The sequence below is a fragment of the Barbus barbus genome (assembly GCF_936440315.1).
Source record: "Barbus barbus genome assembly, chromosome: 21".
Lineage (NCBI taxonomy): Eukaryota > Metazoa > Chordata > Actinopteri > Cypriniformes > Cyprinidae > Barbus > Barbus barbus.
The window spans coordinates 18,055,297-18,074,300 of record NC_136749.1 but is presented as its reverse complement, the minus strand read 5'-3'; the positions used below and the strand labels follow the sequence as shown (position 1 = coordinate 18,074,300).

General features: G+C 36.6%; 1 protein-coding gene and 1 pseudogene across 2 annotated transcripts; one reads left to right on the top strand and one right to left on the bottom strand.

The window, feature by feature from the left end:
* On the bottom strand, positions 1–3,400 carry LOC306887814 (chromatin target of PRMT1 protein-like; annotated as a pseudogene). Its single transcript has 6 exons — positions 3,374–3,400; positions 2,944–3,020; positions 2,688–2,838; positions 2,442–2,592; positions 2,210–2,359; positions 1–189 (listed from the first exon to the last, which is right to left on the bottom strand). The product of its transcript is annotated as a chromatin target of PRMT1 protein-like (transcript).
* An 807-nt stretch (positions 3,401–4,207) lies between these two features.
* Positions 4,208–18,799, top strand: LOC306887477 (mothers against decapentaplegic homolog 4-like). Its single transcript, XM_079445221.1, has 12 exons — positions 4,208–4,309; positions 4,945–5,191; positions 12,120–12,294; positions 12,408–12,431; positions 12,702–12,893; positions 13,273–13,488; positions 13,680–13,784; positions 15,105–15,158; positions 15,241–15,424; positions 15,511–15,679; positions 15,895–16,033; positions 16,777–18,799. The coding sequence occupies exons 2-12, from the start codon at positions 4,955–4,957 to the stop codon at positions 16,986–16,988; spliced, it is 1,707 nt and encodes a 568-aa protein (XP_079301347.1). The 5' UTR covers positions 4,208–4,309; positions 4,945–4,954; the 3' UTR covers positions 16,989–18,799.
* The last annotated feature ends 205 nt before the right edge of the window (positions 18,800–19,004 follow it).

Below are 19,004 nucleotides of genomic sequence, written 5' to 3'. Positions count from 1 at the left end.
TCACACACGGTCACCCAAATCCACCTCAGCCATATGCATCCAGCTCTGCATCCAGATGACTCTTGGTCATGGACATGTACTCATCCAGTTGTTCGTCCAACTGCTCCAGAGAAGGAATCTGGTGGCTGTCGAATATGGCCCGGCTGCACCCTGAATGTGCCCTACTGACAGATGTAAAACGGCCACCACCTGTGCAGATAAACGAGTTATTTTATAGCTAAAACAGAGTGAGGGTTATGACTGAAAACATTTGCATGTACTGAATCTAATCATATCACTTCAGTGAGGTGACAAATATGCATGATATTCTTACAATATGAATAAAAACGTCTTTTTGAGAGAAACATCTGACAGTTTTTTTGTGCTCAGAGAGGTTTAGCAGAGCAAAAATTAATAATCAAGAAATCCAAATACATTTGTACATTTAAGCAAATATGCAGGCAATTCTAGTGATATTTAGCATATATTTTTGTGACTGTTGTTGGCTTTTTCATTCCAGATTTCATCTGACATCATTATCCAAGTAATTTGCTTAATAAACCAGTGTATGATTAGTGCATAAAAGATTAGTCAAAAAGAAACTAAAATTCAAAGGGGATAAGGAATCAAACTGTCCTTAACCATTTGAGATTTTTTTTAAAGTGAAGTGACATGTGGCCAAGTATGGTGACCCATACTTGGAATTTGTGCTCTGCATTTAACCCATCCTAAGTGCACACACACAGCAATGAACACACACACCGTGAACACACACCCGGAGCAGTGGTAAATCATCATACTAATAAAGCACAACGTAACATTTATTTATATTTATGTCCATAAAGCCACAAAGATTGACCCAAAATATTAACACTGACTACCCAGATTTACACATCAACAACACTTAATCAGCTGATCAGAAATTTCCCAAAGCAGTTAAATATGCAGTGTAACTACTATTATCTAATCAACTGAAGAATTAGCAAGATGGGAAAGTTTTCCAAACCTTGTGCTGTTCCTGGATGTGGCACCTGCCGCTCTGCATTTCCTTCTGAAGAATCCAAACATTAGGAAAGAGTTGCTAAGGTTTATTTTTTTAACAAATTCCCTAATCTTTTAGGTGTTTAAATACAATAATTTCTGTGCAAAATGGGGCAATGGGGTTTTCAGGGTGATATTTTTGTGCGGCATGAAAATAATTATTCACAACCAATGTTTTACAGATGCAAAGATGGCAGCATGCAAGTTGCGTACGTCTGGGACCAAGCATTGAACTCATGCACCCCACAATTGTGTGATAGCATGAATTAATCGGAGTGTCTATTTACACTAAGTGCAAATAGCCCATCTTGTTGGCAAAGGCTATTTACACTAACTCCGCCCACTAACGTGTGATTGGGTTAGTCGACATTAAAAAAAGAAGCTTGTTCAACATCAGTTTCAGTGGCGTGGATGGTAAGGCGCATGCTTTTTGACGCGAGCGACCCGAGTTCGACCCCACCTTTAGCCAAATATTTTTTTCTCCCTTTTCAAATCTCATATCGCATCAGAAAGGCATTTATTTTCAATAAAAATTAAGGAAATAATCATAAAGTTGAAAATAAAGTATCGGTTAGGGTAGGTGTAGGGAGGGCTTTATTGTCCCAATAAGGTGGCATCCATTTAATAAATTTGAATTAAAATTATAATTTACACTCAGTACGTTATTATTGCGTACTGTTTTATAATGTACTACAATACTGAGGTGCAGATAATTGCCACTATTTGCAATAAGTAGTATAAATAGCAGAAAATCTTGCTATTTTAACAGTGTAAATAGAATCTATAGCTATTTGCACTTGGTGTAAATAGCATATCGTTACAAAATACTGCTATTTTCACTTGGTGTAAATAGCATCTATTGCTATTTGCACAGTGTAAATAGCGTCTATCGCTATTTACACTTAGTGCAAATAGCCGCTGCCAAAAACTTAAGTGCAAGTTAAATTAATTAAATTTTCACTGGAATTAGACTTAATTAGTAAAGTGTTGCACATTTTATTGATACAGAAATTTAGAAGATTATTTTAAAAGTATTGTAAAGTACTGAAAATAGTGAGTTCTCCACACACTTGCGTTCTTCACTTTTCATGGCCACTTGAACACTTAGGCCAAATACAGGAAATATGTCGTGTAACTAAAGTTGTCAAGTGCAAATACTTTTAAGTGTTGTTATTGGGACAGGTATTACAGACCTCCATGTTCTCTCCTGTCTTTCTAATGGCTCCTCCCCCTCTGTTTCCCACTGGTCCAGTCCAATTCACAATTCCTCCACTCTGTTGCTGGCTCCACCCCTTCTGAACACCTAGAGAGGAGACTGCCCCTCGCAGACATCTTATGCCTGCACCCCAAAACACACATACATGCATGTACATGCGATATAATGTAACACTGATGTTTATCTCATCTACTCTCTCACTCACTTTTCCTTGTGTAAAATCCTTTGACCAGTCCTCTTCTGCCACCGCCGCCTCCTCCTCTCACTTGCCCCCGCAATCCCATCATGCCCCCTCTCCCCACGGGACAGCTGAGTCTCGCCTTCACGCTCACTTTGCACAGTTGATTATTTATATTCTGCAGAGAGGAAGAGTCACAGAAACTATTTAGTCTACTATCAGAGAACATCAGCTCTGAGGGTTTTGTATTTCGTCAAACTGAATGTGCCTGACAGATGTGTTATGAAGGGTGGCCAGCACAGAAGGTCTGTTGGCCATTTCCAGAGCCAGGCGCTGGTTCTTCAGCGAGGTTGCAGTCTGCTGGTTCACTGCGGCTGTGATGTCCATCACATCTGCCGGCTGATGCTTCAGCAAACTGGTGAAGCTTCAGACAGAGAATCACACCACAATATTACAGTGGATGCACTGTAAACAAATGTATTTCTGGACTACATTTCGATTATAGCAGGACTGCAAGACTAATTCTCACCGGTCATGCAGAGAGACGGTGCATGTGCTGTTCAGAATGATATTTTGGGGATCCTGAGGATTCATTTTCACATCCAGCTTGCGGTGTACAAGTCAGACTTTCAGACAAACATATGCTAAAAAGGCAGAATGAGAAGTGAAATTAGTGTTGACATCTAACTTTACCCTACAGTCTTATTTCTAAGTGTATGTCTGGGTCTGGGCTAATTCAGGAATCAACCGATTTGCACGGAACATAACTTAGCAAACATTTGAACGTGCAAAATTTTACAGAAAAGTCGCATATTTTAATATTTAGACTATATTACTTATAAAATCGCGTTTATTGATTTACCACCGTTCAAGTTAGCATCAATGCAGGCGCACAGCACAACGTTACTTTTTAGTCGGATGTTGTGTGCCAGGTGTGCGGAGTTTTGACAGTGATTCACCCCCAAGCTCCAGCGCTTCGGCTGCATGTTTACCGCCCTCTACCGGACAGAGCGGCACATGGACACTACAATCTGCATCAAGGAATAACATCTATTTTATTTTATTTTTAATTAATTATTAAAATATGACCTGGATAATATTTTGCATAACGTTTTTATTTTTTTATTTCACTATTAGAGTGATGTTAAATGTTTAAGCCTTAAGAGAAACATTTAGCCTATCTATGGGCTAAATGTTTGTATAAATGGTTGCTAAATATCTATATAAATGTATCTATTGTGTAGCCTATATAATTTAATTCACATTTTTTTTGGACGAAAAAAAAAGATCATCAATTTTTCATCAGTCAAAATCAAAAAGACCCAGTTAAGGGTTTCTCATTGATCCGTAGTATTATTAATTAAACCTAAAATGAAATCTAAATGGATTTGAATAATCCTAATCTAAAATGTTTTACTATAAACCAGCCAGGCTACTGAGTTAGTTCTTGTTACTTACTTCACTTTTACTTGTGTTCTACAGAACTTTAAACTTTAAAATACCACCGCACGATATTCTTTTCACAAAGTTTTACAATTTTGTATTTTATTTTTATCTTTATTTTGCGCACCGACTTATTGCTTATTACTATTTATTTATTTATTTTTGATCGTTGGTTTTACAATGCATTATTACATTACATGATTGTGGCCGTTGGTCTTATAGTCTCCTTTTCAGATACTGCCTCTTGTTTAAACGTATGACAAATAACTCTACATTTTTGTCGCCAGGGGAGTTACCTCTCTCTCTCTCTCTCTCTCTCTCTCTCTCTCTCTCTGTGTGTGTGTGTGTGTGAGTGTGTGTGTGCGCGCACACAAACGAGCAAGTACCGCGAGCGAGTCAGACGTGCGCAGACATACATAGAAGAGTACGCACATGTGACACCTAACTGCATTGTAAGTAGTCCTTATATCGACTTAGATTAATTTGTTGTTTGTGTTTTATGTATTTAGTCATTAATAGTTGTGTCAGTAACTATATGCGGTCTCAGAAAGAGTGAAACCGAATAAATACGTGTCTGAGTCAGGAAGTAACTGTTCGGTGTTTCCCACTTAAGTTGAGAGTGATGGACGCGTCTGTTATGGGATATCGTATACGTTTATTTGTTTAGTAAGAAGTATAGTTACATTGAATTGAAATCTGATTTTGTGTATCTGCTTATTAAGTTAGCCTACTTGAAATGAAATCCTATTCTCCACATCACCTGTGCAGCAATGCCAGTCTGAGACCTGTGGTTACATTCTTGTATTTGTATACATTTTCTGTATTGCTTTGAAGACTATACAGTGGCCCCAAAAGTTTTTGGACATTTTTACCACACTTGAAAAGTTTGACAATCAACTTTTTGATTTGATTTGAAATGTTTTGAGTGAAAACTGTGCTTGTTCTTTCATTCTTTCTTTAAAACAATTACCACATGATTTGATGTGTTTATATCCAATACCATGACATTTATACATTTTTAAGTGTTGCTGACGTGTCCAGGCCACATTCATGTACCATTTTTTTCTTTGCTTCTCTTCTAAATTAGTGGGAGCAGAATGTCTGTGAATGCGCCCAGCAGCGGTGATGCATGTTTAAGCATCGTTCACAGCCTGATGTGCCACCGCCAGGGAGGAGAGAATGAGAGCTTCGCCAAACGTGCCATCGAAAGCCTGGTAAAGAAACTCAAAGAGAAAAGGGACGAGCTTGACTCCCTCATCACTGCTATCACAACAAATGGAGTTCATCCAAGCAAGTGTGTCACCATACAAAGAACGCTGGACGGACGTTTGCAGGTTAGAGCACTACCAGCCCACATCATCTGTTTTTGAAACTTATTAATCATACTTAATGAAAATCAGACAACGTGTAATCTGGAGTAACAGTTCACAGTATGTAAGACCATGCTAAACAAGTTGAAATCTAATTAGCTATGTTAATTCAGCTAGTATGGAGCTGGTCTGTCTGGTCAACCAACATATCCATGTGAAACGCATCTACTAGCAGGTAATACATTCAACCACAAATGGGCAGTGACTTTTGATGATGCTGGTTGACCAAGGAAGCAAGTTAATCTAGTTAAGAAGTCTGATGGGGAGACAAGCATCCCCAACATTAAAAACAAGTCATATACGAGCCAGTGTTGTTATTTTGAACTAAAACTAAAACTATTTTTTAAAAATGTTAATTGAAATAAGGGTTAAATAAAAATATGAAATAAAACCCTTTTAAAAAATTATACAAAATTAGAAATGGTGTCTTAACAATTAACTGAAATAAATAAGTAAGAGTAACAGAGTCAAGTTAGAGCAGTAGGTTGAAGTACTAAAATTATAAAATGAATAAAAGCTATATAGATAGAAAAAAATCTAATTAAAAAATGACAAAACATGTAACAAAATCACTAAAACTGAAACTAAAATTAAAATAAAAGCTGAAAAAATGAAAATAAAAGCCAATTCAGTACTATAATAGTATATAGATGATACGGAATTAACACTGAAACTCGCATGCTAAGCATTGCTGTTTTTTTTTCAGCAGGGTAATGTATTGTATACCAGACTGTAGGTATCATGTTACACATAAATAGGCTGTTATTATGGAAAAGAGCAATCATTTTTCAGTGTTAATTATTTCTCTGAATGTGACTGACATTGTTTAAACAGGGTATGTGGCCAGTTCTCCACTTCAAATGAAATCTGAACATAAACAATATCAAATAAAGCTCCTGCATGTCAGCGTTAATTACATGTCAAAATACAGAAAAAGACACAGCAAATTTTTCCTAGAGGTTCCATGCCGCTTCCATGACAGACATGATTTCGCTTGTGCCAACTACATTATAATGAATTTTCAAGAACATAATTAACTTAAATAGATTCACTTAAAGAGCCAGTCAACCCAAAAAGCATGCATAAACACTTTTACCGACAAATAAACAGTCACATCATAACATAATGTTTTCTAATACAGTGTGACATTTTGTTATGCGATCAGTTTTCACATTTAAGACCAAAAGTCTGGCAGACTTTCACCTCTGTGGCATTTATAACCATCAGAGGAGGAGAATTGAGGTATGAGTGATGTTAACATGGAATCTTTTCTCCCAAAATAGTCATTTCATGATTTGAGAGAGAAGAGAGGCCTGTGGAGAGCGAGGCAGAGAGTTTTCCCTTCCCCCAGCTGTAGACGGGGAGAGAGGAGGGTGGAGGGCGAGGAAGGGTTGTTTTGTCTGAAACACAGGAAAGGGGCGGGGCCAAGCTTAAGCCTGTCTGTCTCGCAGTCTGTGTATGTGGGAGAGAGACGTCAGTATTTGAAGCATGAGTGCAATGTGTTCAAGTAGGACATTTATGCAACAAGTTGTAAATGCATGTGTGCATCAGTATGCATTTGAGCTGAACTCTCTGTTTCATGTCAAGCACAGCTATTAGGGTTTGTTAGTGGAGAAATGTGATGTTTATGAAAATGAGAGAGTTCTGAGAGTTTAATATGGTGCTCTGTCTGTGTGTGACTTTGTAAAACGTAATGGGTTTGGCAGTGGACCAGCTCTGTCTCTGTCTGTGCGCAGACTGTCTCCGCATTGACTCACTCAGGAAGGTCAGTCTCCTGGGTGGAGAATTGTAAGTAATTCCAATAGCAAATGAGGTCACAGTGTGTTGCCACTCAAACTTGATTTAGAGAAGATGGTCTGACTAAGTCAAATGTTTCTCTGTACTTTTTATCTTCTGTGTTCCCTCTGTGTCTATAAATTAGTGCTGTGTCCTTTCTGATAGAGCATCACTGACTTCAGACCTGTCCATCCATCCAAAAGTTTGACCATTCTTAACTCTTGTCTAGTTAATATTTAATATGGATGCATTGTGAAGCTCTTTAAATCCTTAGAATCAAATTTTAGATCTATAGCTTGCCTTGTTTAGCTACAACAAAAATTATATTATCTGATCTCATCTAAATATATAATACAATATAATTACGATGTAAACTTATCTCTAAAACATATTTTCTTTAAAACTAAATATAACTGGAAAGAAATGTATACAAATAAAGACCACCATGCAGAAGTATGAAAAAAGTGACAGTAAAGAAAAATAATATTACATTTCTGAATTCTGAATTTAAAGTTTATCACAGGTTCCACAAAAATATTAAATAAGCAGCACAAATGTTTTCAATATTGATGGTAATGTATGTTTCTTCAGCACCAAATCAGCATATTAGACTGATTTCTGAAGAAAGACTGGAGTAATGGCTGCTGACAATTAAAGATTTTCTATCACAGGAATAAATTACAATAAAAATTAATAAATTGTAATTAAATACAACCCGAATTCCGGAAATCTTGGTACGGTTTTTTCACAATATAACATAGAGAACATAAATGTTTAAACGGATAAATTTTACAATTTTATCCACTAAATGATTTCAAGCTATAAAATCTGGTTTGCACCAAGATCGACTTCTTTTTAATAGTTTAAGAAATAAGGTAGTTATGACATTACGGCAGGCTAAGGCACAATTTTTCGTTAATATTCTAAATGAGGCTAAAGGCAATAGTAAAAGGGTATGGCAAACTATTAATAAATTGATAAAGAAAGACATTAAATCATGTAATAAATGTTTAGAATTGGATTTTAATGGAAGTATAATTGATAAATTTGACAAAGTTGCTGATGTATTTAATAATTACTTTGTTGACTCAGTTCAAACTTTGAGTGATAAATTTAAGAAATTAAGACATAAAGAAATTAAATCAGTGAATTTAGAAAAATCTGCATTTCATTTGACAACAGTTACAGAGAGTATAATTCAGAATATTATAAAAGATTTTAAAAATTCTAATGCCAAAGATATAGATGGTTTAGACTGTAATTTTTTAAAAAATAATAGTGATATCTTTTTAGCACCAATTACTCATTTCGTGAATTTATCAATTATGCAAACTACATTCCCAAGTTGTTGGAAAACGGGGTTAGTTACCCCAGTTTTTAAAACAGGTGATCCAACTAATGTGGTAAATTATAGGCCGATTTCAATTCTATCAGTAGTGTCTAAAATAGTAGAAAAAGTAGTAACTGATCAAATTGTGAATTTCATAGATATACATAATTTATTGTGTCCTATGCAATTTGGGTTTCGTAAACAGCATTCGACAGAAACTGCTGTATGTTATTTTATTGAGCAAATTCGGTCAAAATTAGATAAGGGTGGGGTTGTTGGTGCTGTGTTCCTTGATTTACAAAAGGCATTCGATACACTAAATCACAATATTTTATTATGTAAATTATCACATTTTAATTTTTCAGAAGATACAATAAAATGGATTGAGTCTTATCTTACATCAAGGAAACAGTGTACCCGGATTAATACATACATATCTTCTTTACAAGATTGTCCCACAGGGGTTCCTCAGGGGTCAACCCTAGGGCCATTACTCTTTAGTTTGTATGTGAATGATCTTCCAGATGTTTGTCCTGGTGTGCATATTCAAATGTACGCAGATGACACTGTGATTTATGTACACGACAAAACAAAAGAAAAGGTGGCACAAAAATTATCTATTGCAATGACAAAAATTTAGATTGGTTTACTCAGTGCTGCTTAACATTAAATCTTCGTAAAAGTGCATGTATGTATTTTAAAATGAAAAAGGAGGAGGTCCAACCAGCTATATTAGTTAATGGTGAAAAATTACAAATTGTACCAGATTTTAAGTATCTTGGAGTTATTTTAGATTCTCATTTAACATTTGAAAAGCATGTTCGAAAAATAGTTTATGCAGTGTCACCTCAACTTAGAAATTTAAAATTTATATGGAGTCAACTTTCAATAGAAGCCTCAAGAGTTTTTTCGAATTCTTTGATCTTTTCTCATTTCTCTTATTGGAGTACTTCATGGTCGCAAGCAGGAAAATCTGCTCTTAGACCTTTATATATTTTGTATAAACGTGCTCTAAAAGTATTCGATAGGAAACATTGCAGGTATCATCATTGTTTGATTATTGATAAGTACAACTTTTTTTATTTTTGACAATTTTATTGCGTTTTATAATTGTTGTCTAATGTACAAAATTGTTAACAATCTTGCACCCTCTCCCTTAAAGGAATTTGTTTTTTCTTGTACTGAAAATATAAGACAAACTAGAGCTTCGTCTAGAGGTGATTGTGCAGTGAATTTTAGAGCTACTGATTTTGGTCGTTCAGCTTTCTCTGTAAGGGCTGTTAATAACTGGAATAATTTACCAATTACTATAAGACAGTGTTCTACTTTAGCACAATTTAAGCTACATTTGAAATCACGGTTAAAAACGAGTCAGGTGTGTGACCATTGAGTATTTCTGTGTTTTTAATGAAATTGAGTTGTAAAATTTGTATAATTGTTTGTAGGATGATGCTTTGCATTATTTATAGGAGATATTTTGTAGAAATTTGGTTTGTAGTTTCTATGTGAGTAATCATATTTTTTATGTAAAATTTGGAGGGATTTTACTGTAAATGGTATTATACTGATGTTTTTTTGTCACATAATTTGTTTTGTATTATCCTGCCCAGGGACAGCAGATGAAATTTAGCTCTGTAGCTAATTCTGGGGCAGTTTTCGGACTGTCTATTGTCCCTGTCAAATAAAAAATTAATTTAAAATTTGATGTCTGCTACAGGTCTCAAAAAAGTTGGCATGGGGGCAACAAAGGGCTGAAAATTCAAGAAATTTTGAAAAGATTCAGCTGGGAGAACATCTTAACTAATTAAGTTAATTGACACCAGGTCTGTAACATGATTAGCTATAAAAGAGATGTCTTAGAGAGGCAGAGTTTTTCAGAAGTAAAGATGGGCAGAGGCTCTCCAAACTGTGAAAAAGTGTGTAAAAAGATTGTGGAATACTAAAAACAACGTTCCTCAATGTCAAATTGCATAGGCTTTGCAAATCTCATCATCTATAGTGCATAACATCATCAAAAGATTCAGAGAAACTGGAGAAATCTCTGTGCGTAAGGGACAAGGCCAAAGACCTTTGTTGGATGCCCGTGGTCTTCGGGCCCTCAGACGACACCGCATCACTCATCGGCATGATTCTGTCATTGACATTACTAAATGGGCCCAGGAATACTTCCAGAAACCACTGTCGGTAAACACAATCCACAGTGCCATCTGCAGATGCCAACTAAAGCTCTATCATGCAAAAAGGAAGCCATATGTGAACATGGTCCAGAAGCGCCATCGTGTCCTGTGGGCCAAGGCTCATTTAATATGGACTGTTTCAAATTGTAAAATTGTTCTATGGTCAGACGAGTTCAAATTTGACATTCTTGTTGGAAAACTCGGATGCCATGTCCTCCGGGCTAAAGAGGAGGGAGACCTTCCAGCGTGTTATCAGCATTCAGTTCAAAAGCCAGCATCTCTGATGGTATGGGGGTGCATAAGTGCATACGGGATAGGCAGCTTGCATGTTTTGGAAGGCACTATGAATGCTGAAAGGTATATAAAGGTTTTAGAGCAACATATGCTCCCCTCCAGACGATGACTGTTTCAGGGAAGGCCTTATGTACTTCAGCAGGACAATGCAAAACCACATACTGCAGCTATTACAACAGCATGGAATAGAAGAGTCTAGGTGCTGAATTGGCCTGCCTGCAGTCCAGATCTTTCACCTATAGAGAACATTTGGCGCATCATTAAATGAAAAATACGTCAAAGACGACCACAAACTCTTCAGCAGCTAGAAACCTATTTCAGGCAAGAATGGGACCAAATTCCAACACCAAAACTCCAGAAACTCATAACCTCGATGCCCAGACGTCTTCAAACTGTTTTGAAAAGAAGAGGAGATCCTACATCATGGTAAACATGCCCGTGTCCCAACTATTTTGAGACTTGTAACGGCAACAAATTTGAAATGAGCTAATTTTGTGCAAAAAATCTTAAAATTTCTCAGTTTAAACATATGTTATGTGAATAAAATAGTGGCTTATGTTATTTGAAATTCTTTTAGTTTCATTTTATTCAAATTTAAAAATGTCCCAACGTTTCTGGAATTCGGGTTATAATTTTAAATTGTAATAATGTTTCCCAGTATTACTGTTTTATTGAGTATAAGAGACTCACCCCAAACGTTTGAACAGTAGAGGCATAAAGAACATTTTAGCTAATTCATTTGACACTCTCCAAATAAATCATGACATTATTAGTAATTATTATTTTCAGTCCTAATTTTCACATTAGTTTTATACTATTAAACAGAGATGAGAGACCATGATTGTCTCATTTTCCAGTTGTGTTTTACATCACATTACAGCATCAGTCTACTATTTCGTTTGGCAAAAAGAGTAACAAGCTCATCTATTTCTAAGCCATTAGTTATGTCTTTCTCGTGAGCCAAAATAATCAAATTCATTTTTCTCTCAAAGAATAGTTCTTTGGAATGGTGTTAGGACTCGGGACAGGGTGGAGAATGAATATGATACTGAGGATAAGCGATTATCAGTGCATGCACTCCAGAAAATGTTCCAGTCAGTGCAGTAATAATAACACTTAATAGATAAAAGGAGATCAAAATGATGAACAAAAAATCAGCAGGTCTTTTCTTTGCGGAGTGTTCATAACTCAATTGCATGTAACTTAAACAAAAGAACATGCAAGCCTCAGATACAGTTGACAACCCCATAACGCTGTGTAATTTTTGTTTTTGTTAATTTATCTAATTAAGAATATATAATCATGTCCTCCTCAGGTGGCTGGCCGGAAAGGTTTCCCTCATGTCATATACGCTCGTCTGTGGCGATGGCCAGACCTTCACAAGAATGAACTCAAGCATGTCAAGTTCTGTCAGTATGCATTTGATCTGAAGTACGATAACGTGTGTGTGAATCCCTACCACTATGAGCGCGTGGTGTCCCCTGGGATTGGTGAGTATGTTACTAAAAACACGAACTTTGAAATTAACGAAACATTTTTCATCAATATTTTGATAAAGAATAGGCAATGAATGTTTGACTCTATTATTTTTCTTTCTTCTCAGTGGGATTCAGTTTGCCAAATACAGGTGAGTGGATCTCTGAGTAAATAGTGAAGGACATTAGCGCTTATATTTCTTCTCCACATGTGAAAGAATGTCTCAAGCATTCATCCAGGCTAAATGCTGATGGCCCTGATCGCTGCGCTGCTGGCAGCCAGACTTTAATCAGACAGAGATTGCCATAAAATGTGTCAGATCAAGACATGCAAGGACTTGCCTTGCAGTGAAAGAGACAAGCAGGGACAGGAGTTTGGAGAAGAGCGCAAAGATGTTTTGACACTCGTTCTCTTCCCTCAGGCAGGCTGATAAAAGAAGAGCACATACATGACTGCATCCAGATGGAGGGTCCGTCGAGTATGACCTTACAGCAAGACCATCATCCTCCAGATCACTACAGCCCACAGCCGCTGAGACTGATGTCACCAGAGCCACCCCAGCGGACCACTTCCTCGGTCACTCTCTACCCAAGCCTGCCCCTCTCTCCACCCTGTAAGTACAGCAAAGCATGGAGTAAGGGGTTTTGTCGCGAAGTAGCGCTGACAGTGTAATCATAAAAATGAATGTAGTAAATATGTTTCATTGCAATTGAATGGTTTGAACAAAAAATCTAATTGCATTATGGAGCATATTTAATAAGCTTTATTTTGTCATTTTTATTATACAAATGATTTTTTACTTATTATACTGGATTGATTGATTGACTGATGATAACATTTTTCAAAATCTACTAGTTGGTGTTTTAACTTAGCAATGGAAAAACAAACTTTAATTTTTTTTTTGACATGCTGTTTTAAAAAAATAACAATGTTTTTATTATTATGAGATAGTGACACATTATCAATCTCATTATCTCTCTAACTCTCTAAAGCAAGTGCATCCAGGTTGTCAATGCAGGTGGAACGCCCTGAGAGACTATTGCAGATCGCATCCCCAGCGGGACGGGCCTTGACCTCCAGCTCTCCACCTTCCACCCCAACACACAGTCACGCACCCACACACAGCCAGCCTTCTTCCCAGCAGCCCTCCGTCAGCCAAAGTGAATACAGCACCTCAAAGCACACACAGACACAGGGATCTTACCACAGTGAGTTTTTACTTTTTATAAATCACATAGGGTCATGTATTGACTATTGAGCTTGTTGAATTGTATCATCAAGACTTTACAAGTTGAATATGTTTGTAAGCCAGTTCATCTGTATGACATTATCAGTGAAAGTATGATCTATGAAATCAGTATGAAGTCATATTAAATGTGTTTATTTTGAAACATCTCAGCAACAACCTGGACAGGGACCAGCACAGCCTCCTATACTCCTGCTGTATCACAGCAGAATGGGCGGAGTCATCAGCAAGCCCCTCCCCCTCACACTAGCCACTTCTGTATGTACATTTACATGTCATGTCAACACGTTTTTGTAAAATGTAGATAATAATAATAATCATTAAATAATTTAATAATCTCATATAATAAATAAATGTATATAAAATATATAAATTAGTGCTGTCAAACGATTAATCGCATCCAAAATAATTTTTGTTTACATAATATATGTGTATGCTGTGTATATTTATGTATATATAAATGCAAACACATGCATGTATTTAAGAAAAATATGTTATGTTTATATTTGGACTTAATCGTTTGACAGCATTAATATAAATACATATAAATGCATTTTAGATATATACGTGTATGTGTGTGTGTGTGTGTGTGTGTGTGTGTGTGTGTGTGTGTGTATATATATATATATATATGTGAAAGATTTATGAATATTTAAGAATATATTATGTATGAAATAACTTATGTTGACAGACTGCATTTGTTTGATAAAATAATACAGTAAAAATATAGTGAAATATTTACAATTTATAGTAACAGTTTTCTGTTTTAATAGTCTATTTTAAAAATGCAATTTATTCATGTGATGGCAAAGCTGAATTTGATTTCTTAAAGAAAAAACCTCTTTCTGACCCCAAATTTTGAACAGTAGTGCATGTAAATAATATATAAATACATATGTATCAAAAATGTTTCATAAAGTGTAATACATTTTGTAATTGTTACATCGTTTTTTGTCATAATAATGATTATACACAATGATGGCTCTCTTATGTAATGATATAAATGCCTAGTTCTTTCATGAAACTCTAAATGGCGTAGACTGATGGGTACATAGCGTAACTAATGATATTCACAGCATTAAACGACTTGGCACAAGCTGATTGGTTCATGTTGCATACGCAGTCAATGATCTTGCTGCTTTACATTTAAATGTAAAAGCGGGTTAGCATTCACTTGAGCATTTTGCAGTTCCTCTGAAATCCTCCACCTTCCCCAGCTCCACCTGTATAGATCTGCTTCGGGTTATTTTATATGCTATTTGTACAGCAGTAGTATGTCTTAAATACTCAAAGCACCGTATCGCTGTATGCATTGGCAATAGCAAGTTCCTGTACTTGCTTGCAGCAGCAATAATCTACAACAGCAATAACCAACAGCAGCAGCGTAGCAGATCTATTCCGCCAAGACCAAATACATTAACATTTTCATATCCATTACCATGCTAAAATCTTCAGAGAGTTGCCATGATAGATATATATTTATATGACGGAAATAAATGTATACATCTCACTTTCATCTTTATTATCATTGTATCATTTTGTTTTTAATTGTTAATGTTATTTTTATACTGTTATCAGGGTCTCAGCATCACACACCAGCCTCATACCCTCAACCAGTTTCTAACCATCCAGGTACAACACACACACACACACATACATTTACATAAACAACACTCTGTATTAAATTAGTGTGTCATTTGTTTGTGCACTGCAGGCCCAGAGTTCTGGTGCTCAATCTCTTACTTCGAGATGGACGTGCAGGTCGGGGAGATGTTTAAAGTTCTAGCCAATTGTCCTGTGGTGACAGTGGATGGATATGTGGACCCTTCAGGCGGGGACCGCTTTTGTTTGGGTCAGCTAAGCAATGTTCACCGAACTGATGCCAGCGAGAGAGCACGGTCAGTGTACATTCAACATAATACTTATACATATTCATTCATGGCCGGAGATTCAAGCTTTTGAACACCTGACATCTGCCCGACAGTCTTCACATTGGTAAAGGTGTACAGCTGGAGTGCCGTGGGGAGGGGGACGTGTGGATGCGTTGCCTTAGTGACCATGCTGTATTCGTGCAAAGTTACTACCTGGACAGAGAGGCAGGGAGAGCGCCAGGGGATGCTGTTCACAAGATCTACCCAGGAGCCCTCATTAAGGTACATCTTAAATGACATCACTCTTTAGCACTGCTTTTTTCTTTGCAATTAAATCAGGCATCAAAACCAGGGGAACAACTTTGGGCCAGACAGCTCTTTTTGAAATTGTTCCAGAAAGCAAGAATAATCAGTAAAGTTAAAGTTAAGTTGTAGACAAGGACTGAAATATCTGAATCAGTAAGTGTTTGTGAACTAAGAGCAGTTTGTTCCCCCAGGTGTTTGATCTTCGTCAGTGTCACAGGCAGATGCAGCAGCAAGCGGCGACAGCGCAGGCAGCTGCGGCTGCACAGGCTGCAGCAGTGGCTGGGAACATCCCGGGGCCTGGCAGTGTCGGAGGAATCGCTCCAGCGATCAGTGAGTTGCTGGTCTTGCTGATTTTCCAGTTAAATGTGATCACTATTTAAGTATATTAATATATATATATTAATTATAATATATATATTAAATATATTAACAATCTCGTTAACTTTTCCTAAAACCCCAAGACTGTTTTGTTTACTCTGTGGTGCCAGTCTTTCCTGAACTGCTTTTCATCAGCAGTGCACTGAATATAAATCCCCACAGCAAAACAAGTAATTTACCCAGTTTTGTATTCTTAATCGAATGTGATGGGATGAAAAACATGTGTACAGCATAACAATGCCAATGCAGTTCATTTAGAGAATCAAAAATATACAGCATGACCAGTGTAGTTCGCTTCATGAACAAATTACTTTTATGAACTGGTTCTTTTTAGCGAATTAAAAACATACCAGTATAGTAATATTCACAAAATACTGACTCTTTTGAAGTAGTCCTTTTAACAAATTATTTAAAAGACTCCTCTATTAATTTAATAGCAATTGAACTGCATAGTTTGGACTCTGTTGATAATTATCATAATTAATAATTTTGTACTGTACCAAACTGTACGGTTACAATTTATTACTGAGAAAGAATTTTTATGTCAGCAAAATTAGCACTATAATGGAAATATTCCCAAATGAATCTGAATCGAATCATGAGCTAATCAGAATCCAGCCCTAATCTTAAAATAGTGCCTTTCAAAATTGCACTCGCTTCCTATAATATACACTCTTCCTTATATATTTTCACAGGTCTGTCGGCAGCAGCTGGGATAGGTGTTGATGACCTGAGACGTTTGTGTATCCTGAGGCTGAGTTTTGTAAAGGGCTGGGGACCTGACTACCCTCGACAGACCATCAAACAGACACCGTGCTGGGTGGAAGTTCATCTACACCGTGCCCTGCAGCTGCTGGACGAGGTCCTGCACACCATGCCCCTCGCTGACCCCGGACCTGCCAACTGACCCACAGACAGCAAAATAGACAAGCCCTGTCACAAAAACAGGGAGGACGACAGACAGAGAGAAAGAGAGAGACACACACCTGCACAGGCAAACAGTGACTCATAGTACCACATACACACATAAGCCTTCACACACACTGTCTTTCCACAGCCTTGGCCAGCAAAGTGCCTCTGAACTGACCAGTGTTTAGTCCACTCTTGGGTGCTGTTGACCTGGTTGTCATGGTAACACAGACCAAAGGCCCTGCTGATGAGTTCACACTAATGGAGGTCCAGAAGAGGTGAAAGTAAGTTGGTTAAGAGGGAGAGAAAGATTCCTATGATAACTTGATTAATTTGCTCAATCCTCAGAGACCCAAGCACGGATATAATAATAATAATGATATTTTTAACCCTTTAACATGTCTGTAGAAACCCAGTAGTTATAAAGACCATTTGATAAGACAAAATTTACATAAAGTTATAATAAAAAACAAATGTGGCAAAAATGGAACACTGGGCATTTAGGGTTGCAAAATGTCCCGATTTATCAAAACAGTAAATGAAAGTTTTGAATTGACAACACGAGTCAGCACAGAGATATTTTGGAAAAAAAAAATATATTGCCTATCAACCAGCCAACCAATAAGGTTAAGAAGTAAAACAAATGTAAACAATAAATATTCATATCAAAGTGTATGCATATATAATTGGTTGTTATTTAATTTCTTTATAGAAACATTGCCGTTCCGCTGGGTCTCTGCGGGTTAAAGCTCCGACTCAATCTGATTTATCATAGTTCTTAAAATGTCAGCTGATCTGACTGCTGAGTGCAGGCAGGATGTCCAGGAATAAATGCATTTATAAACAGCAGGACACAAAATGTGCTGTATTCTACAAGGCAGTGTATTTTATCTGAAAAATCTTGAAATGAGACCAAAGACTTAATGAAATGAGATCAAAGAATCTGCAGTTTTAATGACATTCGACTTGTGAATACCATAATAGTTTATAATTCAGTGATACAGAGATAAAGGTTTTGTTAACAGTGGGATTTTTGTCTGCTAGGCTATACATAAGGGAGATATTAAACAGTGCTGAACTATGTGCCAAAACAGTCTGACACTTCATACATGCAGAAAAGCCTTTATAAGCCATGACACTGATACAGAAGTATGGACACCTAGTGGTTATTTCAAGTATTGCATTCACTCATACACAGCTTTGCATTTTGGGTTACCTGACTGACGTTTAAGCTTTATTACAAACTGTATTTAATTCAAGGATTCTGTGAGAGGATGTGCTATATTCTGAATATATTAATGACAAAGGGGAGTTAGGCAGGACACCTCCAAGAGATGGGTTTCCAAAATTATTTTTGCTATTGTAGGAATGTGTTCCAGGGCCCTTATCCAGCGCTGCTTCAGCCGTGACTATATTCAGAATACAGCATGCATTTGAGTGCCTTGTTGCTTCCATAAAGCAATCACTATAAAATAAAAATACTAATATCCTAAATTAAGCAGCATTCGTCCGCTAGAATATATATGTCTGGCATAACATATTAATAACAATCACAAATGACAACTTGGTACTTACTGTATATCACCCTTCTGGCCTCATGGGATAGCAAAGGGTCCATAAATTGTGAATTACCAAACATTTTTGTCAGCCGATCCCCTTTGACCTGAAATATTTACTTGAAGTACCTTCTGAGATTAAGTTAACATTTCAATGATTTAAGAACACATTTGCATGTTCCCAGTTGTTAACAGTTAATGGTCACATGACATGCAAGAAACAAATAAAATATGTAACCCATTTTAGTAAGTTATTTGAACTGTTTTGATTTTAAAATTATTGTAATTTTACAATTTTAAGATTTTATTAATTATTAGCTTTTCATCAACTCAGGAAGCCCCTGCAGTTTTCTCACTCATGAACCCCATTATGGAAAACCCTGCAACTGTATCATGAATAGGCCTATTCCATTTGCTTGCTTATTTAACATAATGCTTTTTAAATAGGGAAGTATTCA

What these genes read in the sequence shown, in the direction of transcription:
- LOC306887477 (XM_079445221.1), top strand. Translation starts at nt 4,955, where the DNA reads ATGTCTGTGAATGCGCCCAGCAGCGGTGATGCATGTTTAAGCATCGTT. An exon ending in CCTGCCCCTCTCTCCACCCT is followed by an intron (nt 12,894 to 13,272) that starts GTAAGTACAGCA and finishes AACTCTCTAAAG; the next exon opens with CAAGTGCATCCAGGTTGTCA. An exon ending in ACCCAGGAGCCCTCATTAAG is followed by an intron (nt 15,680 to 15,894) that starts GTACATCTTAAA and finishes TTGTTCCCCCAG; the next exon opens with GTGTTTGATCTTCGTCAGTG.